The sequence below is a fragment of the Suillus discolor genome, assembly GCF_016758755.1.
Source record: "Suillus discolor strain FC423 chromosome Unknown F5147scaffold_3, whole genome shotgun sequence".
NCBI classification, from domain to species: domain Eukaryota; kingdom Fungi; phylum Basidiomycota; class Agaricomycetes; order Boletales; family Suillaceae; genus Suillus; species Suillus discolor.
Window position 1 is genome coordinate 1,347,763 of NW_024541250.1, and position 25,599 is coordinate 1,373,361.

A 25,599-nucleotide genomic window follows, 5' to 3' on the forward strand; every position below is an offset into this window, starting at 1 on the left:
TCCAATGGGCTGATGTGAAACCCGATGCAATGTCCAATGTTTTCGGGTTTGGTGCGTATTAAGTCGGATATGACAGATAATGATTTGGGTAATGATTAGCATTTCAACATGCATCAGAAAATAGACCTCTACGAGGCCACAAGGACTCCAAGTCCTACACTGGTTATGGAATTGTGGGTTTTTTGTTAGTGTGTGACTTCCATTATTATTGCCATAGAGCATAGTAGGGGTGATAAGTGACAGGTCAAGACCAAGATCACATAGCAGCTGACTGAGATGAATCTGCTCACAGGCAGCATTAGAAAGGGAGATGTACTCTGCTTCAGTGGATGAAGTCGCAACAATGGACTGTTTTTGAGAACACCAACTAATGGGGGAACCAAAAAGGTAGTAGACATAGTCCCCAATTGAACAGCTGTCATCCTTGTCAGATGCGAAATCTGAATCCAAGTACCCAATGAGTCCATAATTGGATAAGCCAAAATTCAGGGAGTGGTGTGTGGTTCCTCAAAGATAATGAAGGAGATGATGAAGCTGGTGATAGTGCTCTATGCCAGGGTTACTCAAATATTTCAACAATGTTGATACTGCATACATGATGTCTGGATGGCTAACGCACATGGCAAAATTGAGTCCCCCAATGACATGCATGTATGGCATATGTGCGAATTGTTGCGCTTCAGTTTGAGTGAGAAGTGCAGATGTCTTCATCAAGGAGATGCCCGGGACCATGGGGGTAGACACTGGCTGACAATCTGACATCTGAGTTTCACTGAGAATTTGTTTGAGGAAGGAGGATTGATTGATGGTGAGGAGTTTCTTGGGGCAATCACGGGTAATATGCATTGCTAAGAAATGACGTGCTTTACCAAGGTCCTTCATTTCAAAATGTTTGCTCATCTCCAACTTGAAACTGTTAAGAAAGGTCTGACATTTTGATGCAAGCAACATGTCGTCAACATAAACAAGGAGCCAAATGGTCTTGTCATCCTTGCATAAAACGTACAGGCTATAGTCTGCCTCACTGTGAACAAAATTGAAACCTTCCTTTCATAAGTAATCATCAAGTGTCTTGTTCCATTGACAGCCAGCTTGCTTGAGTCTGTAGATGGCCTTGAGGAGTTTCCAGACCCAATCTGGGTGCTCAGGGTTTTCAAAACCTGGGGGTTGACGCATGTAGATTTCTTAATCAAGATTGCCATTGAGGAAAGCGGTCTTTACATCCATTTGATCCAGTTCGAGATCAAACTTAGCAACCATGGAGAGTAACACACATACTGTGTCATATTTTGCGACTGGAGTGAAGGTGTTGATATAGTCTAGACCCTCAATCTGCATGAAACCTTGTGCAACAAGACAGGCCTTATGATGGGCAATGTGACTGTTTTCATCATACTTATGTGAGTATACCCACCATGAGCCAACCATTTTTCTCCCTGGTGGAAGTGGTGTTAGGATACCGACTTCTTTTTCTCACAATGAAGCTAACTCTTCATTCATCACACCATCCCAAAGACCAGAATCTGTTGACGAGCAAGCTGCAGCTATTGTCTGTGGGGGGAGCTTCTGTCTGTTGATCTTATTGCTGTCCATCAAGGATACATGACTTGCAGAGTGTTCAATAGTGATGTCAGAGATTGCAGTAGTACCACCATTTTGTTCTTCAACTTCCTCCTCAACAGTAACCAGGACATAAGTCCAATGCCGCTGTACTGGGACATTTTTGGTTGGGACAGCAACAAATCTTGGAACTGCTGGTGGAGCATCGATGCATTGGCATGTCAAACATTGTGGCTCAGGAGGTGATAAATTTTCTACTGGGTCCTCAGCAACAATGGGCAGAATATTGTCATTTGACTGTGAGAATGGTTACAAAGGTTCAGGGATGAGAGGAGCAGAACTTGGAAGTATTCCCACTGAAATGGTACTGGGTCCTATCAGCATGATTTCAGAGGTGTCTTCTGATGTTGTCAAAGGATGTGGCAATGCAGGGGGGGACTGTTGCATTAAGGTGCTGTAGAGACTCATGCCTCTCATTGTGCAATATGGCAGTTTTCACTGGGGAGTACATGGCACGAACTTGTAGCATCACTCTGTGTGCTACCCGCAGCTATCTCTATATGAGGCGCAGCTTTCCCGCGCAACGCGCGCCATGCGCGCGTACCTTTCCCGCGCTTCACGATGTATATGCGCGCGCGCTTTCCCGCGCTTGAGCGCCCTATAGCGCCAGCCATCCAGAAGCATCCATCCACTGTCCACCAAGTTCCCTAGTGCGTATATTTCCATTTCTCACATTTGCTTATCGTTCCATCTTTATTTTTATCATGGACCCTTACTTACATATATCTTTACATACCTTACTCGGTAGCGCTTCGGCTCCGCATGACAGCGCTTAGGCGCCATACTTAAGCGCCAGCAGTACATACTATGACTGGAAAACTTACTCTCCCACCAGAACGACAGAGGACTTACTGGTTACTACCCACTATTTACCTAGCAGAACATAGTAGAAATCTATTTGTTTACACCTCGCATCTCCCTTCTCTTGTCTTACATCATATCATCACCTAAGCAAACTCACTCTTACTCTCTCTTGTTTCCGCATACACGCGCGCGCATTCCCGCGCTTCGCGCATTCTCGCGCCTTGCGCGCACCTGCGCTTTCTCGCGCTTCGCATTGGCCAACCAGTAGCGCTTTCAGCGCATACCTCTAGATCCTTGCTGCACTCGCTTCCCCTTTAGGGTCGAACGCACTTGTCGTCTCAAGTATAGCAGACTAGGCAACGCGCGACCTTACAACATTTATAGATACAACCAGGAGCATTGTTCGTGCCTCGCTGTATCGTTGAACCTTCAGTGCGCTGATTGTACAGCTCAACAAGGGGTGAAACAACCAAATTGGATGTGCTGTAGAAAAAGCTTTCGTCAAAATGGACATTCCGGGAGTGTACTATTTGGTGTGTCGCCAGATCCCATAAAAGGTATCTAGTGTCCTTGAAGGACACAAATTCATATTTGTAGTGATTGTCATCTGGGATGTGAGCATAGGCGAGGCAGCCGAATAGACGTAAGTACGAGATGTCCGGCAGTTCACCATAAAAGAGTTCAAATGGTGTCCTGTTGTCAGTGGCTACTTCCTGGTGTATAGCCTGCAGATGTGCTGATTGGTAAGTCACCTATTTATTGATAGTGAATGCTCTTGCTAATACATTGATAAGCTCTGTGATGATTTCTTCATGTTATGTACAGAGCTTAAAAAGGTTGTCATCTCTATAGCCAAATTATTATATGATATCTTTATGAAGGGCACCTCATTGCAATCAGAGGAGATAAAGAAGTGTGTCATTGCAGCTGCCACTAAGCTACTCAAGACTGGTGATTACCTTCAGATCCCTGACTCATTTGATGTAGGTAACAACTCTTGTTAATAGTGCTACTCACTATTTTTTCTCATAGTGAAAATTCAAGAATTTTATATTGCAGGCTCTCAAGGATGTTGGTCTTGAATTTTTCTACAGCAACAGCAAAAAAGCACTGAAGATCATGGATGACTTCCACCAAACAATCTTTGTTAATGTGCTCATTCTTGTGGTGGTGGTCATGCACTTTTTTCTTTTTTGCTGATGATTTCATAGATGAAGGGTGTTATATCTGGGTTTGGTGAAACTGGAACTGACAAATCTCCTGAACTCCCTGATGATGGATGCAGGACCAACTTCAACAAGTTGTAGACATCAGTTGACAAGTTGCTCAATATTCCAGAACTTTGCGAAGAGCTTAAAGAGATGCTCCAGCAATGGACTAAGATTGGTATGAGCGAATTTGATTGGCATGCAGATGGGAGTGCTGCAGGCGGTGACATGAACATCAATATCATACTTTAATACATTAGTGGGACTCAAAATAACTTCCAAAAACTTTTGGAAACTCGCATAGAGCACGGCTAAACCTTCCAACACCGCCTAAAGGCGTCAAGAAACTCGGCTAGAACAGCATCTAACAGCTGTGGCACAGGTGGCATAACATATGCATATGAGCAGACTTCAAAGCACTTAGAAGATTCCAATGCACTAAGGATAAAACAAATATATTTGTAGCTACTAGTTAATGCGCTGACATGTAATTGAATATCAATGGAGGGAGAGAGGGAATCAAAGCTTTCTGTCTGCTCAGCCTGCCATCTACTCAGTGTGCCCTGGCTCCCTACTATCCTCCCTCGAACATCCCTCAATCCTGGCACACTCGAGTGCTGGCTCTAAGCCGTGTGGGATGACACATGTGTTGGCGCTTGAAGCCATGGCTTGGGCCCAACCAGGCTGCAAGGAGAAGTGCGAATGTGTTGGGGACTGGCGTGACTGAGCACCATTAGGATGCATAACAAAATGTGTGCAAGCGTGAATAAACGGCTGTAAATGAGTGTAAACAGGTAGATATGAGTGAGAATGACTGGATACAAGCAGATACGAATGTGAACGAACAGATAAGAGACCACATGTGTGCGAGAGTGACTGCAAACCCAGAGTGGCTGCATTAAAACAACAGAGACGCGTTGGCTGCATGTAGCAGGGGATCGGAACTTTGGTGGATGTTAGCGACAGTCTGGTGGAGGTCAACAAAGACTTGGTGGATGTTAGCAACAGTCTGGTGGAGGTCGATAAAGGCTTGGCGGATGTTAGGCTATGACAGTCTCAGAGGTGGAGGTCAACAAATCAGCACGCTGATGGTGGTGGAATTCAAACTCCGATTCAAACTCTGACAAATCAGTTGGAGATCAGATGAGCTGATAAGAGATCACACTGTAAATTCCCCAGCACCATGCCTCATCAATCCACACATAAAGACATCTTAAATGCTGTTGATCAGGCTGCACTTGCATTAGCCAAGTTGCAGTATCAGGATATCCTCGACGACTGGTCAGACTTTGAGTCTGACACCAACTCTGACCTGGACTCACTTTCAACTTCAGATGATGATAATATCAGTCTGTCTTTTAGCCCCCCATCCCCCATCTCCCCCATCTCCCCTATGACAGGGGTTTCAGATTCTTCCAGTGACGAATCCGATAACATTGCTGCACCCTACGATAGGCTTCAGGACACCATTGCTGCTCTTCGTGATGAGGTCAAGAGGGCACATGTACTCCATAAGCCCGATGAGCCCCCTCCACAAGCACCTCAGCTTCATATGCTGGTTCACCATGAGGAACACCGCCCTCACCTGTTCCGGCAAAAACTTTGTGTCAACCCAGAGATCTTTGGCGATATCCTCAATCATATCTCTGATCACCCTATCTTCCAGAACCAGTCCAACAATCCTCAGCTCCCCGTCTCCATCCAGCTTGCTATTTTTCTGAATCATGCAGGCCACTATGGCAATGCCATTACTCTTGAGGATGTTGCTCAATGGGCAGGTGTGAGTGTTGGGTCAGTGGTCAATTGCACTAATCGTGTGATGGTCGCGGTACTCGATGCCCATGATCAGTTCATCTGCTTCCCAGCAGGTGACTCTGAGGATAGTGACCTGGCTCAGAAATTCGCCAAGTCACGTACTTGTCCAGAGTGGAGAGGTGGCTTTCTAGCCATTGATGGCTCAACCATGGATCTGTTCACAGGGGATGATAGCTTCAAGTTGGTTTTGCCTGAAGGAGTGAAGCTCGAATCGTATTTTTAAGACAACCAGGCCCTGGGCACGAGTGCCAAATGGCCCATGCAGATGGAGGTCGAGATGATCTGGATGACTGACTGGATAGATTCAGCGAATAGTTTGAGCTATGAAAAGACGTCGTACCTATCTTGTTAGTGCAGTGGTCAGCAAGAAAGTCGCGCGTCAGATGGAGGTCGAGATGGTCTGGATGACTGATTGGGTAGAATCAGCGAATAGTTTGGGCTATGAAAAGACTTTATACCTATCTTGTTTGTTAGTAGTGGTCAGCAAGAAAGTCCCGCATCAGATGGAGGTCGAGAAGAAAGTCGCGCGTCAGACGGCGCCAGGGTCATTGGTTGGTCAGGATCAACAGCGAGAGAGGTTAAACCATAGATCACGTGATAGGGAAATTCACAAATGAGATGTTTCAAGGCACCGGTATGGGATCATACAGGCACCTCCACAGATTCACTATCCAAGATCAGTCTACAGTGCCTGTCATAGCCACAAAAGGATGTTCGAGAAGCACTGGTCCAGAGGAAGCAATGGCCAGCCGGAAACCAGGTGGGATATTGTCCATTTGAGGCATTCAACCCCCCGGCACGAGGATTTGTAATCCCAGATTTGCAGGATACATCCTTGGGAATGAGGATACATCCTCCTTGGTTAGTGGGTTGTAAGACAAGAAGATGTATGAGGGTTTATGGCTAATAGCCCATATATGATGTATCAATGTAACAGTATGGCCTGGTTGGACACATTTTTGATTATATAAGCTTTCCCACCTAAATTCAACCAACATCACATGACTGCTTATATCATCAAAAATGTGAAATTTCACCAAGTCCCTGCTACACTATGGTACTAGACATTAACATTAGTATAGTAGTGTAGTATACATTGTATATAATAAAATACCATAGAGTTTATTTTAATATATATCTCTAATGTAACTACTCAGGAATCAGTTAGTAGTAAATTGTTGTTGGATAATAGATAAACATCCGACATATTAAATGTTGAGCTCATTGTAGTGTGCAGTGAGCAGGCATTTCCTAATTAGGCAATAGGGTGCTAGTGCAGATGTCTGCACTTGCACCAGGTACAGAAAAATTGTACACACTGCAAAATTATATATCTGTACTTCTGATAATCTAGAGACTAGTAAAGCTGATATTGCTGAATGACTGCATAATTTTCATTTAAAAGTCTGACATGCCTGAACACTCTGTGATTTTGTTGGTCTAATAATCTGATGTATCTATACAACTGATATGTGCTGATTGTTACTGATTGTTACTGATATCAGACAGTTGTCTAATATCAGTCATGCAGGTAAATCAGGACATTCAGCAGAATTGTAGGTTTCCTGATGTGGACAACCAGCTTCAGCTGCCCCCTGCTGATCAACCATCGATGGCCCGGGGTTTCAGAAATATGAACAATCCCATGCCAAACATATCCAGCCGGAATTTGTTTCTCAGCACCAAGTGCATCGTTGGCTCCATTCCACCAAAGTCCATGCCAAAATTTGTCTCAACGATGATCTTTCTGCCACCGCAGCTAATAGAGCAGGTTAAGACAGACTCTTACATAAAAATGAGTCCATCAGGAAAACCCCAACTTACTTAAGCTTGCCTTAAACAGATTTAAGTTGTACTTAGTGACTTAGCCTACTTTGCTAGAAATTCAAATTTGACATATTCAGGAAAAAGTTGTTCAGTCATATTAGCATACATATTTTGTTACAAGTTACACTAAAAAATACAAAATTTACTAGGTAGATGATGCACAAGAGAGGAAACAAATGTGGCTAAGTTGATTAAGCAAGATTAAGTAAGTTGGGGTTTTCCTGATGGATTAGATCGTTCTTCAACAACACTTTCTTTCCTGCCGATGACACAAAGCTCAGTCAGATGGCCAAGGATGCACTTGACAGTGTAATTAATCAACATTCAAATGGTATCTCTTTTCTATACCTTTGTGCCTTAACTCATGAATAATTATAGATGCGCTCAAGAGCTGGAGGAATCATAAAGAGGGTTCTAATGAAATCAAGAGACCTAAGGGTGCTCTGACCAAGGTCCGCAACGATTTCAAAGAGGTTGTTCTCAATTCAGTAATAATGGCCTTTGAATTGTCTCTTCCTATTTCTGAGCATGGTGGTGCATTACAAGCAGCCCATATTGCAAGGATTCATGCATTACTTAGCAACAACTCATTCCTTCTAGTGCTGCCGAAGTCTGGTTCGGTCCGGTTCTTGGGGCAAATTTTGTGAACGCTGAACCGAACCTATGGTTCAGTTCAGCCATTTGGTCGAACCCTGGACCGAACATGTTTGGGAGGTCCGGTTCGCATTCAAACCAGGTTCGACTAAGCTTGGACCGCTTGCTTTGTTGTGTAGGCTTGAGACCATGAGTCTTTGTGTAATTTGAGTCAGACAGACAATGAAAAGACTTCAGAATGCAAGGGGAACTTCTTTGTACAAAGATTGAATTCAAGTTTCTAAAATAAATACATTTTATTTGTCCGGTGTGCATAGTTCCCTGATCACATTCTCATCAATCCTCTTCGTAAAACTCAAACAGAGCAGCACGTATGTTCGTGATGTCCGAGAATGCAAGTGTGTTGATCTTCAATGCAGGATTCTCCAAAAGGCAGGAAGCCCACAGAATAAGAGCCATGTTGATGAAGACAGACCAATTCATGATATGTTGACCAGGACATACTGATAGTTTGAAGTAAGACATAAGACATTGTCGAGAGATAGTACTACTCACCAACGGCCAAAACCATAAGTGAAAAACCGGAGATCAAGGCTGTGCACACTGCACACGACCTATATCATCAATCCAACCTAGTGCTGATTAAACTTGTGTTGTTGTGGGAAGACTTCAGGATCATTTGTGATAGCCCTGAAGCACAAGTGTCAGACCCAAAGGTAAAAGGATGAAAATGATTGCCTACTGACCAATGGTTCCCAATCATAGCCACACCGGTAGGAATGAGATAGTTCTTCCAAATAATGACGGTCCTTAACTTTCTTGGGTGGGAGGTGTGGTGCTTTGACGCAGCAGAGATCTGACTCTGGCAAGCAAGAATGGACCTAAAAAGTCAGAGTGAGTGCAGAGGAGTGACGCGGCATGGATGAGGTTTGATGCAAGCACAAGACATGGTGTTTGAACATGAATTTGTGACAGTGCAGTACTGTGTCACAGCACATCACAACCATGGAAGGCACGACAGGACCACGTCAATTTTACCCTGTGCAGGTCAGTGCGGGTTCCAAACACATGCCTTTGCATATATTGACACATAGTAAATACTTACATATTTTAAAAAAAGTGTGAAGCCTACAAAAATTGAGAGGTTCAAACAGGTTCGAACCTATTCACTACCAGCCCGATGTGTGCGAGGAATGATAGCTAGATGAGAAGGGGTGAAATGGGGAGGAAGGGGGAAGTGGGGTAAAAACTCAAATAGACCTCTGGACGTGAGTATAGATTTGGCCCGAGGGGATTGCTACTGAGAATGATTCCTCTAAGTAAAAGTGTGAGGGGAAACATAGAAACTAATAAGGGTGACTGAGACTAAAAGAAAACATGAAAGCCGAAGCTGATGCAATGCAAGTGCGAGCGAGCCGCCAAAAATGCAATGTGATATACGCGTAGGCAAAGCGCCAATAAGATGCAATGCAATGCAATGCGAGCGTGAGCAGCCATGATGTGACAAAACATGAAAGCGCGTGGTTTAGCCGAAGGTGAGTTGTGAAGAGGTACTGAAGACGCGAGGGCAGAGCCGAGCGATGACAAGCACCAAGAGTGTTGGATATTATAGACACATGAACACAAGACAATTGCCACCGATAGAAGTGTGTGCGCGAGAGAGTACTGAAGGTTTTAGATTTTTAGTCAAGGCTTTGTAGTTTTGCGTGTAAACAGGTGATGAATTCTGATGGGAGAGAAAAGTTACATGAAAATTCTAAGTATCCGATATATGTATGTGCACACAAGCGATATTCGGAACTGAGTAGGTAGCGAGACATATGTAAGTAGGGTCCATGACACATTTAATGAAATTATAAACAGAATAGCTTGGGAATTGTTGTTATTTTAGTGTGAAACAAGTAATGTACGCACCAATGAACCAGCGGAGGATATGGATAGGATGGACGGAGGACATGCAATGGATCTGAAGAGAAGCCGATGCTAGCCAAAGCGTGCGCGCGAGCTGCGGCCGTCAGCCGACGATAGAAGACATGCGCACTATGCCAGAGGTTGCGTGCACTATATTAGAACCAAAGGGACAACACAGAAAAGGCCTATATGAGGCCACAAAGACCATAGGTCTTACACCGAACCCCAAACCTCTGGAAGGGTTCGGTTCTGAGTCTTGGCTGAACCTTGGACTGGATCATGTGTCCGGTTCGGAAAGGTTCAGGTTCGAACCGAGGTTCGGAACCGGACTGCAGCAGCACTAGTCTCATGATGGTACGTCACTTGTCAGTCAAGTTTTGAGCTCTCAATTTGACATTTCATTCCAGCTATTCAGGCAAGATGGGCAACTCAGCGAGCATTTGATACCATTTGGACACCCCGCGATCATCACCCTGATGGAGATTATGCTATCGAGAAAGCAATACAGTTGCTTTATCTTCTATGATGAGACGGACAGCTGGAAAATTTGCCTCAGGAATGCAATCATGTTTGGAAGCATGACCACCAGGTGGGGCTTGGGACAATACTCAACAGGCACGTTCATACCTGCAGAACTTGTAACTCCAGAAAATGCAGACTACTGTATACATTCAACCTTAGGTTCGTCACAGCATTGCAGACACCCCAAACTGAACCTATTTTGCGTGACAGTCACGAGCATCTGGCGAGGGCAAACCTAAAATCGTGACATCTGGTTCTCTCATTTTTCTAGGAGATAAAACAAATTCTAACTACCAGTGTGCATCATAATCTCCGTATTGTGTGTTTGCAATGCACCGTCGCAATTAAGTGGTGGAAGGGAGTGATCCAGGAAATCAGTGGGCACATCATTTGTTACATAGTGCTCAGCAGTGAAAAATGATGGAAGTCGGCCACTGTGAGCAAGTGGTCAAATAGTGGTAGATTGGTGAAGTTGAGAAGAGCCATGATGGGGAGGTGCAGAGGTGGAATAAACGAGTCATAGTACGGAGGGGGTACAAGCAGATATGCATAATGTTGTGGCTGAGACGAGGATGTTCAGACCAGACAAATAAACTCACCAGATTATATCAATGTGCCCTCGTGTTCAATATCCCGCCGAGACACTACGAGTCCTTCCAAGTCCATGTAGTCCGACCACCTCAAGTCCTCGACGAACCTAAATATTAAGTTCGTCACAGGTCACAACAGTGAACAAACATGTGAACCTAGCATTATGTCATGTCACACCTCAACCCCCATGAACCTAAGGTCGAATGTATACAGTACTATGAGGCCAGAATGTCAGGGATTTGGCCAGTCTGGGACAGAGTCTGGGAGAAAGTACAGGAGAAAGTATGGGAGAAAGTATGGGACATCAGCACCTCTGAGTGGAATTTAAACTCCATTCAATGTCCATGTCAATCAATCCCACCAACGTGCCTGCCGCCGCCTAACATCTCACTGGAATATTAATGCTGCATGTTCATGCATATGCTTTGCCTCAACTCTACCTGCCACTCTCCTTGCTCACCCATCTCCTTACCCGCCCCTCTCCCTGCCTGCTCCTTTTTGAAATATTCATACTCCGCTTGAAGGTGCTGATGTTAAGGACTGAATTAATATATGACATAGCAATGAGCTCACTCTGTTGCTGTATGGCAGCAAAAATAATTGCAATGACCATGGAAGTAAATCTTAAGTGCTATTACAGACATTAAGGAAGCATGAGGAACAGTGATGGAAGTCAGTCCTTGGCACTGTTGCAGACAGTGAGCAAGTGTGAGAAACAGTGACGGATACAGAATTATTCATACTATGCTTGGAGGTGCCAATGGGCTTGCCGATGTCCCAGACTTTGTCCCATACTTTGTCCCAGACTTGCTCCCATACTTTGTCCCAGACCAGCCATTTCAGAGACGCCCTCTATGAGGCTCTCATAGATTATGTCAGTCGTTTGGACCCAACTGGATTGGGTTATTTCGAGGGACTTCTGGTTGACCTCACAGTGTCTTAGATATTTCAGAATACATTGCACTAGCCAGTACAGTCATTCTTTTTTCTTGCTTGCCTTTGTTACAGTTTGCAATAGTTGTACTATACATTTGATTCACCTTAATCTATCATGGCAATGGTACCCTCGATAACACTAGGGGAGCTCAAAGTTGAACGCCCAATGCCCAAGCCCAACGCCTAATGCCCAACCTCATGACCAAAAAAGAGTATACCTAGAATAAATAGAAGTAAATACAAAGTAAACCCTAACTAAACCCTAACATTACATCATCGCCCCGCGTGGCCTGAGCGAGCTCCTACTGTTCCGCTTCTTTGCCTCAGACTTGTATGAACCATGGCTGTAGTGTATTGATCACCTTCAGTGACGATGATGCTTATCAATAAGATTTGCTTATTCGTAGTGTTTACTTCCAGCTTCGTCTGGCTCAGTAAGAGTCGGAGGCACGACCTGTTTGTGTTGGGCTGGTCTGAGTGTTAGCTCAGGGAGGGACACAAGCAGGTGGAGCCGCTGGGTGGGCTGGAAACCTGCTTACGAATTTGGTCGTGCTCTAATTAATATTCTTGTGTAGCCCAATCAAGATAGTGTTTTATTCTAACGATTACAATAATATTATTGGAATATGAAGCAGTAACGGTTCAAAGTATTAGGAGGGAGTGGTACAGTAGACTTGCTCATAACGTATAGCGACGGGAGCCACCCTTTCTCTATACACTATGAAAAATATACAAGATGGAATTGAGATGGAACGGTTCCCACAGTCACAGCATCATCACATGTATTCAACGAGTCGTCGGTATCTAGTCTACTTCATGTTCCAGAACGTGTCTAGAGTAGCCTGCTTGGCATTCTGAATTTCTTCGCGTCACAAAACCCCTCTGAGCCTACAAAGATTGTGAATAATATCAAAGGAAGAGTCCGCATTAACTCGTGCAATGCATGCTGCCTCGAGTTGTTCACAGAGCTTGATTAGCTCCATGGTACTCAACTTTGGTTTATCGTGACCAATGGGCCAGGCTTAGGATGCGGCTGGCGTTTTTTGGTGCTACACACCATTGAGTTAATACTAGATGCGCATTAATGAAAATTTTTCATGCTACTTGCAGGATCTCCGACCACCCCAGGCCTTAGTAAACTAGGTGTCATACTGTATATTGGACCACCAAACACTATACATTATACATTATACAATATCCTGGCCATTTCCCCGCATACCACAATGGGAGCCACCCAAACCCAATACAATATGAAAAATATACATTATTACCATATACGTTATGAGCAAGTCTACTGTAGGTGGGAGCAAGGAATGGGATAACGAGCGAGAGATTGAAGGATGCGTAGCAGGTAGGTCGAAAAACGAATGGAGGAAGAGGTGTCGGGAAACTCCGCAGGCTACGTCTCGGCACCTGTACAATTTATTCTAGGTATACTCTTTTTTGGTCACGAGGTTGGGCGTTAGGCGTTGGGCTTGGGCGTTGGGCGTTCAACTTTGAGCTCCCCTACTGGACTTCACACGATTGACCGGAACGTAAATACCAATTATCCAGCTTCACTTTTTCTATCCATCTTGATTGTCTACCACAACGTTCATCAAAATGCCTTCAAGGATTGCTGAGCCAGATGAGTTGGCGTTCATTACCTTTCCACCATTCTCAAAACCCCTACCGGGAGTGACACTCATCCCTTTCAAAGATTTCAGGGCGTGTGGGATACAGCTGTTTGCTGAAGTCAGAACAAGGAAGACATGGAGCTCGATGGCCTGGGCATACCCACCGTCGAGTTGCGCGTGAAGCATTCAACTGACGAGTGCAAGAGCAACACACGCAAGAGGAAACGTAAGAAGAAGACCGTTGCTGCCGTAGAAAGCGCGCCTGCAAGGAAGGTCCCGTGGTACGAAGAGTGGGAGGAAGGTGAAGATCTGCGTATTACGACGGGCAAGTTCGATTCATAGGTCGTTTTCTTGTCACCTTTGATCCCATCTCAATGTCTGCGATATCGTGAATTGTTACTGAACAGCCTGCTAGGAATATATCTCATGTGGATCGCCTCTTTCAGGCTGCAAACGACTTTCGGGTCAATCGCATTTGGCCGCCGGTCACTTCTGCCAGTGGGGTCGGCCAGCTCTGGGACCAGGTAGTTGTTTTCGTCTTTGTGCTTGCGCGAACCTTACAGTTTCGTCTGTACGTCAAACTCCTTGTCAATCCAATGGTCTATCGTAAACCGAGCAAAGACAAAGCAGATGACGATGACTACGATGACCGTGATAGCCCTTCTAATACTCAGATCGACGGGGAGGATACCTTCGGACTAGCTCCTTCCTTAAAGGATCCTGCTCGCTCAACTTACTCTGTTGAATTAGACGATCACGACGACGACGAAGGTATTTTACAGGCACGCAAATATGATCTGGAAGAACAACGCGAGGAGAAGCTGATCGTGTTCTTGAACGACCCGGAGAAGTCGGTGACAATTTTCCTATTGTCTCACATGCGTGAACAAGGCCTCATCTGGTCTGTTTCTCAACAATAATAACTCACGTGTTTCTCATTGTTTCTCTTGTAGGTCTGAGAGGAACCTCGTTAACGCACCACACCTCCCCAGCTTTTCTTCGAACTTTGTCCTGCAGAACCGTTCTCCCAGATACAGAGGAAACGGCACTTAAAGATGCCATCGAGGACAATGATCCAGGTCACTAACATGCGCACTACTGCCCTCGTCGCTAATGCCAACACCATCGCACCACCCGATATATGGTTTGCAGACACAACAGACACCGTTGCCGGCGGGTGGGGCGCAACGGGCGATACCGGAAAGCCGCACAATCCACATGAGAACGATATCGTCGTGGTCTTAGAGCCTACCGTACTCGATACGCTGATAGGACTTGGGGGTTATGGGTGCAGATCGTGCGCGAGGAAAATGAAGCGCCGAAGAAATCTAACGGAACACACGGAAAGAAAGCCAAAGGCCCTCTGGATGAACTTTCGGGCATCTTCCCAAGTTATTTCGTGTCCAGGGAGCACGCGAAGTAGACAATCTAGGGAGGAAGTTTTTAATATTTGTCTTATCATGCTTTGCTTTTTGCTTTCAAAGTTTAGTGTTTGACACTATCACAATGTATACTTACCTTTGACTTACTCGACGCTAGTGCATGTGCTTTTCATGGTTATCTTAAACTGAATGGTGAGAGATGTTGGATTTCTCGTTCGGCAATACCCTAGCATATCTAGTACATGTTAAAAGTACATGAATGTCGGTCACTCAACCTGCCATCGTGAACTTGAACTGCACATCTGGAGTAGTGTTCATTGCCTTGAGTGATTGTGACATGTCGCAGTGTTGTGGAGAATTGACATGGTGCTCTAGATTTGTTTATCGGATACGAAAGCTGCTTTCCATCGAAAAGCCTTAACAAGTCATACAATTCCGGTAGCAATATAACGTTGGATTACATAGCTATATCTACAATCCCAAGGACTTGACAAACGGGAACATACACCAAGGTTGAGAAAAGTGCAATGCTATCCATTTGTTCCTGTGATCACGCGCACGCTCCCCTACAGTCTCGCCACAAACTTCGATCATACTCCTATATTTTGATACAATTCATATATATTCCATGGTGAAAGAAATATATTCGTGTATCCATAGTATTACAGTGCGATAACCAGATTATGCTTGATTACAATAGCCATGGCTACAATATCAAGGACTCACCGGTTCACTGATGGATCCGTTTGCTCACGGCCAATTGTATACAGCGTTGTCCAGGGTGAGAGCGCGGAGAGATATGCCGTGTTTGTTTGCAGAGACGAACGAAGAACAGGACTGTGCGAATATCGTGTTTCCTCACTTGCTACTGTATTTAAATACAATCTGTGTGGCGTCGAAGAGAAGACCGAACGCGTGTCCTTGTATGTATAAAGGCAAAAGGCGGCACGTCATTGATGGCACGTCATGACATGTCTACGTCTTGAGCGACGTCGGGTCGAGGTTCTCCTCGAGCTACCGAGTTAACCAGCTCCCTTCTCACTTCGAGGCCGATCTGTAAATGCGGATTAACGCGAATAACGTCCAGGAGAGCGTCTTTTTGGTCAGGGGTGAGATCCGGCGAGTATCTATAAAAAAACCGGATTTAGATTGGTACCGATATCGAATGCAACGACTAACCTCTGGCAGAAAGCTAACAGGCTTTGGTGCCAGAGCACTGGAAGCTTTTGGGTGTCACCGCGCCCACGGGCCTTGTAAGTGTTGGAAAGACGAATAAAATGGAACACCAGGGCATCAACAACTTTGTATGGAAGTTGGTACTTTTTGTCAATCAGGACGCGAATGAATAAAGAGTTTGGTCCTGAGAATAATAAGTTACCCTGAAGATAGCGAACAATGGTACTGTACCTGTATAGTCCATGTTGGCTATCCGAAGTAGAGCTGCTGCCGAATGCAAGACAGGCACTTTCTTCTTAGCAACGACAGAAGCGATGATAGCGGCCTCTTTAAGGGTACAGCCGTTCTAGTAGTGGTAGAAGTGATTAAGTATGATTAAAATTGTGTGTCCGATGACGCACCTCCAACATCGGAAACACGATACCCTTGAAGAATGCTGCAGGTTTGAATAATGCACGCTTTAGGCATTCATAATATTGCACGTTGAGCTTTTTATTGCTCTGTATATCCTCCCGTATTGCGTCCAGGAGGACAACGGAAAGAAATAGTTGAACCTGAGCAGGCTTCATCGTGGACACGAAAATTCGTGTTGCTGCTCTGCATGCATGAGGGCTCCAATTTTCGGGACGAGTAAGCGCTAAGACTCTTGCCCATGCTGGGAGCGAGGGAATAACTTTGAAGAATTTTGGTAACGGCCCCGACTTATACCCGTGTAGGAAGATTGCGAGTCTGCAAGAAAGAAATTCAGTAAACGCCATTGCGCGAGCGAGGAAATACGTACTTTGAATAAGATTCTACGAGTCTAGGATCAAGACCGAGTGCTGGATCAGGATGTTCTTGATCTAGAAAAGATGAGAAGATAGCCTGAGCGACCAGAATTTGATCCGTACCTTGCTGCACCTTTTGCACGATATTGACACCATTGGTCTCCCCACTCTCCAATTTAGCAAAGATGATGTCTGCTAATGTTCGGCGTTCACCAGAGTTAGATGGCAGGAGTGCGTCCAATGCCTGGATATCTCCAGAATCTAATTGCTAAGGGGGGATGGTGAGTTGCAAACTAGCTACATCGGAATGTACTGACAAACATATCCTCTGCGTCGCCGTTATCACTCATATCATCGTCATCACTGTCCTCGTCATCCGCGAATTGTATTCTGGGCTTGCGTTCATCCTCATGTCGAGGCTCATTTTCGTCCTCGGGCATGTCGATCTCATCTTGTTGATCCCTCGCGAGCTCGAATATTCTTCTCGACATTTTTGGGTCAAGAACTCCCTGTGCATTGCGCGATCAACCAATTTAACGGACATATTGCAGTGTACACACCTCTTCATCGCTAGAAGATTTCTGCCGCTTCGTGCGCTTCCCCGGTTGAGACACGCGACCATATTTCGCTTGTTGCTCGTCGACGTCCAGTTGTGCATGAAGAGGGTCATGCCTTGGCTTCACCGATTTCTGTACCCGAGGCATGATGGATTGTAGGAGGTTTATCGGAAATATTATTTTCTGATAGGACATTGATTACCTAATAATTACAAGGTGAATCAGACAGACTCCGACACCTTGACCTGGTGCCAACTCCTGACGCCAGTCAATACTAGTCCTGCGTCCTGATACAAGTAGTTTAAGGTGTTCTGCCTGTAGCTCTCCCGCGCTCAAAAGAAGTCGAATTTGGTCTGGTATAACTATTAGACTAATACAAGTTAGCAGGTACGTTCGGCAAGGGAGTTACTAAGGTTCAATTTGATTCTCGTTTCCGCAGTGACGGCACAGGCAAAAAATTGACCACTGATTTCAGGCACACTGTGCTCTCTATCTCCCCCAGGATGTCGTCGTCTTCAGTTAAAGATGTAAGTCATTGTGTCACGGATCAAGGACTTCTCTTTACAATTTCTACGTGCAATATGGCCAAAAAATCATCTGAACAACCTGTACTGACCATCTTTTTCTCATCGATCAGTGCCACTAATGCATTTTTCTACTCATAGACCCAGACCCTAGATAAGAACGGCCAAGAAATCAAAAGTGTTGGCTTCCAACGCTTTGGGTTCGACTCTGAGGTGTCCCTTGACACCCTCCGATCACTGTATCTTCGATCGCACTATGTAGTCTCAGTTTCTGAGTCCCAGGTTCAGGAGCTGGACGCAAAGGAAGAGGAAGGACGCGGGTATCTGACGCAAGGCCCCAATGCCTACCAGTCCAAGTCAATCTTCCATCCAGACACACAGTCGATCTCGTACACGACCCTTTCTCGCTTCGCCCCAGTTAAGCTTTTACCTCCCTCATCAAGGAAGCGAGTTCTGGTCACTGGGGGTGCTGGTTTCGTCGGTTCTCATCTTGTCGATCGGCTCATGCTCTTGGGCCATGAGGTTACCGTCCTGGATAACTTCTTCACTGGTTCAAAGACCTACCGTGAGTCACTGGGTTGGTCACCCAAACTTTGAATTAGTTCGTCACGATGTTGTGGAGCCCTTCATGATCGAGTGCGATCGTAAGCCCTTTGACCTTTGTGTACTATTCGCTGCCTGGCTGACGATCATGCAACCTCAGAAATATACCATCTTGCTTGTCCCGCATCTCCTCCACACTATCAGTTCAATGCCGTGAAAACCATCAAAACTTCCTTCATAGGCACGTTGAACATGCTCGGCTTAGCCAAGCGCACGAAGGCTAGATTCCTTATTAGCAGTACATCCGGTATGGTTCTTTTCTATATTGTACCTCTTCTTTACTAATTCCGCTCCAGAAGTGTATGGTGACCCTGAAGTTCATCCTCAACCGGAAGATTAGTGAGCCATACTCAGCTCGCTTCTGATTGTGTTTTTTATTATCTTGTAGCTGGGGTCACGTCAACCCGATAGGCCCTCGCGCCTGCTATGATGAGGGTAAACGTGTTGCGGAAACTCTCACATACGGCTTCCATCATCAAGATGGCGTGGATGTTCGGGTTGCACGTATCTTTAACACTTACGGTTAGTCTTACACTCGTTGCCGTTTTCTATTACTTAATTATCACCCCTTAGGTCCCCGAAGTTCGTTTCCGTCACGTTTTAATCAAACTCGAGCGCTGATCTAAGGTTGATCCCACAGTGAACCCTCATGATGGCCGTGTGGTGTCCAACTTCATCGTCCAGGCCCTGCGCGGCGAGGATATGACCGTTTATGGCGATGGCACGCAGACTCGGTCCTTCCAGTACATCCACGACCTCATCGATGGCCTTGATTGCCCTCATGAACTCCGATGAGTCGCGCCCAGTCAACATCGGTAACGGTGACGAATTCACCATTGGTGAATTCGCAGAACTCGTTCGCGAGATTGTAGAGAAAGTGCAAGAAGAAGATGGCATCAAACCTGCGCGCCGCGTGCAGATTGTTTACAAGCCAATCCCAACTGATGATCCTCAGAAGAGGCGCCCTGACACGACCAGGGCAAAGAACAGCCTGGGATGGCAACCCCGCTGGTCAGTGCGGATGGGCTTGGAAGAGATGGTCCGATACTATAAGGCTAAGATGGCAGAAGGGAGCATGTAAGCAGCTAAGCGGTATTTACAGGTGGACTCTCAGTATCCTTGGAATGTTGTTGTTACACTCTTTGTAGTCGATTGTGAACTTCATACATATCGGCAATTACTTGTACATGAGCGTACTCTGAACATTTAGATGTGGATACATATATATGTGCTAAAAACATTAAGGTAGTTGTGAAATTCCAGACGTCGTGATGTGATCTGTGGCAGCCATGAGAAGAGAAAATGAGGGTTAATACTTTTGGTACAGGTATCATGGACCAGTCACGACGGTAACAAAGCCTTCGTTATAAGCCCTTTAGGCAGCTGACCACTTTGTGTCACTACCTTCTGCATCGTTCCTCTAATAACGTGCTTGTCGACTGAGCTAGCATTGTAGGTTGTTCGACGCATGCGACCATCCTGCGCGACCTCGTCTGTGACTAGGCTTTCTTTGTTCGCAGTTAAAGATCCGGCTACTGCCAGTGGACGCTCTGGAGAGTTGGCAGTCTTGGAATGTGACTGTTTGTACCCCTTGTAGTTGCGAGCGGCTTGGAGCTCAAAAGTGTCTGTAGCCTTATGAAGCACGATTGGGCAAATACGGAAAGCATGCGAACGTACCAATGTAGCTATTACCATGTTTGTCTCCTTGGAACCAATGAGCTTCCTTCTTCCGTTCAGAGTACCTTGGAGTACAAAAGGGTTAGCATAATAAAATTGGAGCGCGAACGCTGTGACTGACTTCCGCAACGGCCGACCATCTCTCCCAAGCGGACAGTATGCTTTATCCAAGTCCTTCGCGTAAAACATCAGGTTTTCCAACTGGCTTTTCGCGACATCGGCTTTTACACATGAAAACGAAAGAGGAGAACAAGGATCCCTTTGGGCAATAGATGGAATGCCGACGAATTCCGCAAGCTTCGATAGAGCGACCCTCGACCGTTCTCGTATGGTCAGATTTGGAGGAAGGAGGTCGGACCGTGCACGAGGCTGTTGGGCAAGAAACTTTGAGAAGACCTGGTTCACTATCGACGCGCTTCCAGGGATGATATTCAGACAAGCTTTGGCGCCTGCAAAAGACGTAAGGCAGGCCGCTATTTGCGATCATGGGCACACCTACCCTTGACAACGTACAACCGAGGTCCGTCCTGGGCGTTTGGTAAATGTTGTTTAAGTTTCTCCGCGTATTTTAGCGGAGCTATGGGACTTGCTTCTCCCTGTAGATATGCATCAACACTCTGCTCGTTCCTCCGATCACAATTGCAGGATCAATACCTGAATAATAAGAACAGGGCAAACGATACTGGCAAGTTCTTCGGGCCTCAAAAGCGTGCGCTTACGTGACCCGTGAGCTGAAAACACAAATGAACGCCATATAGCGCTCACATTCATCATAATGTTAACAAGTTCTACTATCCTCAGACGTTTTGTCGGAGGTGTGTATTTCTCCCAGTAGGCTATCAACTGTAATTGACTCAGCAATTGTGGTGCGATTGGTCGGAAATAACATACATCATCTTGAAGGTCTAGATTGTCGCTCTGCGGCGTGCACGTGGCATCATAAATTTGCTACCGACTTGCGTGCCATGATCGGCGACTTACCTCCCCAGTCATAAAAGTCACTACTTCGTTTCCTGCATGTTCGAATGAGTCGAGGTCGGGTGCATGACACCATAACTGAAGGAGTTCGTCGTACGCGTGGAAGACCCATTGAAGTCTACATAGACAAAATTATCAGAAAACAACCGATCAATCATCATCGAACAGTTACAAAAAAGGACATACTCTGTCGGTGGGGGGACGTCGCATAAAGTTAGACTTAGGACTTGCTCAGGCCACCTAGAGTGACAGTCAGCTTAAATATATCACGCGTTTGAGGACATACAGTGTAGTAAGTCTTAGAGCTGCATTCACAGAGATGCCCTCGAATGCCAGTATGTGTGAGGGAGGTAAGAGTAAAGCCTTCGATTTAATTAGCAGAAACCGGGTTATGAAGTCTAATGAATGAATCGCACCTGGCAGGCCATAGCGAGATCTGCTGCATCAACGTAGCTGTCGTGCCATTGGCTGGGTCTACATCGTGATCGTCCGCAAGTCCGCTGGTCGAAGGCTATTAAGTTGTATTCTTTGGAGAGTCTGGGGTCGTCGAAGTGTCTAATCAACCAGCTGGAGTCCAGAAATAAGGGATGAAGGAGGATACAAGTGGGCCGCTCTGGGTCAAAGCTGCCAACATTACCGTAGTCAGAGTTCGTGATGTACCATATCGACACATAGTCGTCCCTGGATGGGATATCGATGTAGGGCATACGGAAGCAGAGCAAGAAATCGACCAACGACAAAGCACCCACAAGTTTACAAAATAGTGTTATATATATAAAAGGGTCCAAGTGACAACAACGACCGCCGCCTCCCTAGAAGGCCCTGACGGCCTTGGGTCAAATGCGATCAAATTTCTCATAAATAGCCGAGTAGCCTTCAAGAGGACAAGCTAAAAATTATGAGCCAAACTTGTACATACATAGATATTTAATCCAAAATATGATCGACAACGAGTCGCTGCCTTCCAATTATTCTCAATTAAAAATGTGTACTTGCTCCCGTCTGTTCCTCAAATTGCCCTCCAAGGTGTACTTTCTGGATTATTGCCATTGCTCATCGATGCATTTCTGAAGCGCTCCAATTTTAGTGTGTGGTTATTTGCTATAAATTCATTAATAATGACAACCAACCTTTATATATACTCACGGTCCGGCTCTCCCCCCAAACCATTCTCAGCCATCCCCGTTGTCAAGAACCTAGTCTTCTTCCTAGAATTTTGATTGACGTTACGAACCACTAGCCCCCATTCACGTGACGGAATGTCGCGGTAACAATAAATCTGGGCAAATAAATACGTCCGAAATGACAACGTCGGAAACTTCCGCACCGCCTTGCCGCCGCAACTGTTTTGTGCCTCAAGATAATGGCAACAGAGATCTGCTTCTTTGAAGCTGGAGTCAGTTGGAGTCAGCTTTTTGATCAGTCCCAGATTTCCCGTTCAAAATTGGTTGTGTCTCGAAATGAGAAGATCCGAGGACGTCCTACTCATCGAGCTGCTCAAGTTCTACGATTGCGATAACTGAGATTCGTTATCGCGTACGACATGCCGCAATGCAGGCAAATGGAAGCGACTCAAGCTTCCTCCCAGCGTCTCAGTTCCTCTCACGTCTCCGTCTCCTGAAGTAAATGACTCGAGTATGCCATCTCGCGCATGTGCTCGCCGCCGATGGCATATCCAATGCCATGTTCTTCATTACCGGGATGGCTAGGCCTAGAACATTGTTCGACGGGCAGGTAATCAGCTTCCGACATTCGCACGCAAGCTCCGTCACGGGGTAAAGTTACCTGCCGCTCCCATCCCTGCAGGGGTAGCTCTTGCCGCACACGGTAGTTTTATTGTGCTGGGTCCGAAGATACTTTGTATCTGCAAAGATGACGAGGCACGGAACAGAAACGTTTACAGATCCTCATTACCCCACTATGCCTTCCAAGACTTGAATTACTCTCTGCTGTTTCTAATAACACGGCATTGATATTGGTACATGTCTTCGTCGCTACTTGGATACTCACCTCTCTATCGACCCGCAAATCAGAAGGGAACATAGTTGGTACTCCGAGGCCTTCGAGCGTGGACTGCTGCTTCTGCAAGAGACCGTCCCATGCGAAAAGCACGCGTTCTGCATCAAATTTTTGCAGCTCTTTGCGAAATGCATCGTTCAGCATCTGCCATGTGTGTTAGAATGAAAACGTGGTGTTGGTTGTACTCACATCTGCCTCATGTTGGGATATTCCTCCGCCAATCAAAGCGGCTCTGTGAGGGACATCGTTAATTACAAAAGGGGATCTATTGCTGGGAAATGTACGGACTTGGTCTGCGTAACCTTGACTTTATTCTCGTGTTTTCTATGTATAGTAAGTCGTTCTTCCCACAACTGTCTCTCCAAGTCATTCTGCTCTTTTCGTAACTAAAGTTCAGGAATCATATAATGTGAATGTGTAAAGACCGCCGGGCAGACATACATGGGACACAGCAGCAACGAAATCTGCACTTTCTGCCAGTTGTGTGAGACGGGGCAAGGCCTGCTGAAATGACATCATGCGAAGGTCTTGCCCATGCGTAAGAGCATTGGTGTTTGCAGTTGACTGATGAACCGACTCTGCTGGAGGCGGAGGGATGGGGCGGTGACTAACCGCTTGTGAAATTTGTAGGGGAGTCTGTTGTGTAGTAAAACGCGATGTCGAAGGTTGTGAGGGCCTCGATAGAATTTTAGGTTCGGATGAATTAAGTTGGGAAAGTAGGTCAGCCACCAAGGACGACGACCTAGACGCGTCGTTTGTGGTAGCAGGTGGTTGGGTGAGTGGTGGTGTACCCTGAGGTGTGGTTGAAGTCGGCGGTGTACCCTGAGGAGTGGTCGAGGCCGGTGGTGGATTCTTGGCTACGCCATTGAGGTCAGCGCCGCCGCCAATGCTCTCCTGCCAAGCCTGTGACGATCTCAGTTGGTCGAGCAGAGCCTTGATACCTGCAGGATCCTATTAGTGGTCGCGAATCACGATCGATGTCAGTATGTATCATGACTATGTTGATCGGCTTCTTCATCGCTCACATTGATGTTCGTGAAGTTCATGAAGTCAGTGGCCGCTGACTAAGACACTTTCTACGACGAGTCAGTACTATTTTAGTTTGCGCGGACGTTTCTTATGATCTCGAGTCCGATAATGAATTGAAAACTATACACATATGGTGAAGTGAAGCCAGAACAGCCCAAAAATTATGCCTCGAGGCCACGAAGTTTTCAAAATTAGGATTTTGACATCGTCTTTGAGCTGGTGGGTATCGTTACTTGATCGATTGGATTGGTCGTGTAGGGAACTTGTCATGATACTCTTGACTCGGGATAATCATATACGCCTGCAGTTAGAACTAAAATTTCACAAGTAAGAGTCATATATATTACATGTCATTTCGGATCGGGTCACTATTCTGCAGCTGACGTCCGAGTCGCTCTGGCCGCGATGGTCTTTCCCTAAATGCTAAGTCCTCTTAACTTACGAACTCTATATGAGCTTACTTCCGACTCGGAAGCCCCATCTATCAGATCCCCGGGACAGGAGAAACCTTGTTGAAAGCACGTGCCTTTCAAGGTGCCGGCCATCTTCGGGGTATGCCCTGATTGGTAAAAGGCGGTAGCGCACTTGGTCCCGATCGAGCGTCACAGCGTACTCGATCGTAGCCGTCCCGTGCGCCGCGGTCCGATCGGAGCACTGCATCGGCAACCGTAACCACACAGACTCGATCGTAAGTCCACTACGGAATGACTCGGATGATTCAGGATTATCACATCGGATGATCGTACATGTAAATTTTAAAACTTTGACAGGGGCTCCGAACGGAGTTGTGACATTTTACCTACTATACCTCGAGGTTTAATTATTAAATGTGTCAACGGAGCTCAACGGTCGCGTAACTAGTACGTGTCTACGTGTGCACCCAAACGACCCGTCGCGACTTGACAACCCACTCAGCGGACAGTCGATGAGAAAGACAGCTGAAAGACGAAACAAACGTACAAGGGATGAACCTCTCCGCCGAGTTGGAATACCGCGGAGATGTCTGATAATCGCGCACTTTGCGCGACATGGTGACTAACATGCTGTGTATATCATAAACATCACATACGTTTTATGTACGCAGACTCAAGTCAAGTGACAGCTATTCCAGGAACGAAACCAGTGTTCTGCCAGCGCAAGTTAGTGTACGTTTGATTTTGTGCAAGTCAAAATATATTTATACCGGTTACACGCAAATGAATAAATTTGAATCAGTCGATGTAAATTTTGGGTTTAATATCACAAGTTTGCTTGCATGGTGGATTGTAGCAAATCCACATCGACTTTGGTGTTCAAGAGAACCTAATCTAGTTGCAAGAGCGATTAACATGGTACATGTAGACTGAGTTTACAAGGAAAAACTACTCATCGAGGACCGATCATCGGCAGGAGAAAAAATCGGATAATCCATGTGTACTATATATCCAATACAACCCAAGATCC

At 45.8% G+C, this 25,599-nt stretch overlaps 7 protein-coding genes across 7 annotated transcripts; 4 read left to right on the top strand and 3 right to left on the bottom strand.

The window, feature by feature from the left end:
* Positions 1-3,236: 3,236 nt before the first annotated feature.
* On the top strand, positions 3,237-3,884 carry F5147DRAFT_648199 (uncharacterized protein; the record flags this gene model as incomplete). Its single annotated transcript, XM_041433266.1, has 3 exons — positions 3,237-3,407; positions 3,484-3,597; positions 3,732-3,884. The coding sequence occupies 3 exons, from the start codon at positions 3,237-3,239 to the stop codon at positions 3,882-3,884; spliced, it is 438 nt and encodes a 145-aa protein (XP_041299257.1).
* A 4,320-nt stretch (positions 3,885-8,204) lies between these two features.
* F5147DRAFT_648200 (uncharacterized protein) lies at positions 8,205-8,817 on the bottom strand (the record flags this gene model as incomplete). The annotated part of the gene is made up of 4 exons (XM_041433267.1): positions 8,205-8,371; positions 8,424-8,482; positions 8,615-8,730; positions 8,782-8,817. The coding sequence occupies 4 exons, from the start codon at positions 8,815-8,817 to the stop codon at positions 8,205-8,207; spliced, it is 378 nt and encodes a 125-aa protein (XP_041299258.1).
* Positions 8,818-13,397: 4,580 nt separating this feature from the next.
* On the top strand, positions 13,398-14,697 carry F5147DRAFT_832928 (uncharacterized protein). The gene is made up of 3 exons (XM_041443836.1): positions 13,398-13,782; positions 13,860-14,345; positions 14,398-14,697. Exons 1-3 carry the CDS (start codon positions 13,580-13,582, stop codon positions 14,495-14,497), a joined length of 789 nt encoding a protein of 262 aa, XP_041299259.1. The 5' UTR covers positions 13,398-13,579; the 3' UTR covers positions 14,498-14,697.
* F5147DRAFT_767882 (uncharacterized protein) lies at positions 14,533-14,867 on the top strand (the record flags this gene model as incomplete). The annotated part of the gene is made up of 2 exons (XM_041440915.1): positions 14,533-14,697; positions 14,739-14,867. The coding sequence occupies 2 exons, from the start codon at positions 14,533-14,535 to the stop codon at positions 14,865-14,867; spliced, it is 294 nt and encodes a 97-aa protein (XP_041299260.1).
* Positions 14,868-15,450: 583 nt separating this feature from the next.
* F5147DRAFT_668444 (Bystin-domain-containing protein) lies at positions 15,451-17,539 on the bottom strand. The gene is made up of 8 exons (XM_041435352.1): positions 17,330-17,539; positions 17,087-17,278; positions 16,893-17,037; positions 16,784-16,844; positions 16,404-16,731; positions 16,234-16,348; positions 16,006-16,186; positions 15,451-15,953 (listed from the first exon to the last, which is right to left on the bottom strand). The coding sequence occupies exons 1-8, from the start codon at positions 17,519-17,521 to the stop codon at positions 15,791-15,793; spliced, it is 1,377 nt and encodes a 458-aa protein (XP_041299261.1). The 5' UTR covers positions 17,522-17,539; the 3' UTR covers positions 15,451-15,790.
* Positions 17,540-17,812: 273 nt separating this feature from the next.
* F5147DRAFT_668446 (uncharacterized protein) lies at positions 17,813-19,663 on the top strand. The gene is made up of 8 exons (XM_041435353.1): positions 17,813-17,853; positions 17,992-18,415; positions 18,453-18,494; positions 18,554-18,700; positions 18,750-18,792; positions 18,842-18,975; positions 19,094-19,161; positions 19,250-19,663. The coding sequence occupies exons 1-8, from the start codon at positions 17,830-17,832 to the stop codon at positions 19,532-19,534; spliced, it is 1,167 nt and encodes a 388-aa protein (XP_041299262.1). The 5' UTR covers positions 17,813-17,829; the 3' UTR covers positions 19,535-19,663.
* Positions 19,664-24,295, bottom strand: F5147DRAFT_603391 (Alpha/Beta hydrolase protein). Its single transcript, XM_041432278.1, has 15 exons — positions 24,153-24,295; positions 23,569-24,078; positions 23,416-23,513; positions 23,317-23,359; positions 22,986-23,271; positions 21,525-21,916; positions 21,395-21,471; positions 21,295-21,348; positions 21,112-21,226; positions 21,022-21,048; positions 20,785-20,973; positions 20,630-20,726; positions 20,252-20,579; positions 20,131-20,195; positions 19,664-20,078 (listed from the first exon to the last, which is right to left on the bottom strand). Exons 1-15 carry the CDS (start codon positions 24,171-24,173, stop codon positions 19,795-19,797), a joined length of 2,586 nt encoding a protein of 861 aa, XP_041299263.1. The 5' UTR covers positions 24,174-24,295; the 3' UTR covers positions 19,664-19,794.
* Between the last annotated feature and the right edge of the window lie 1,304 nt (positions 24,296-25,599).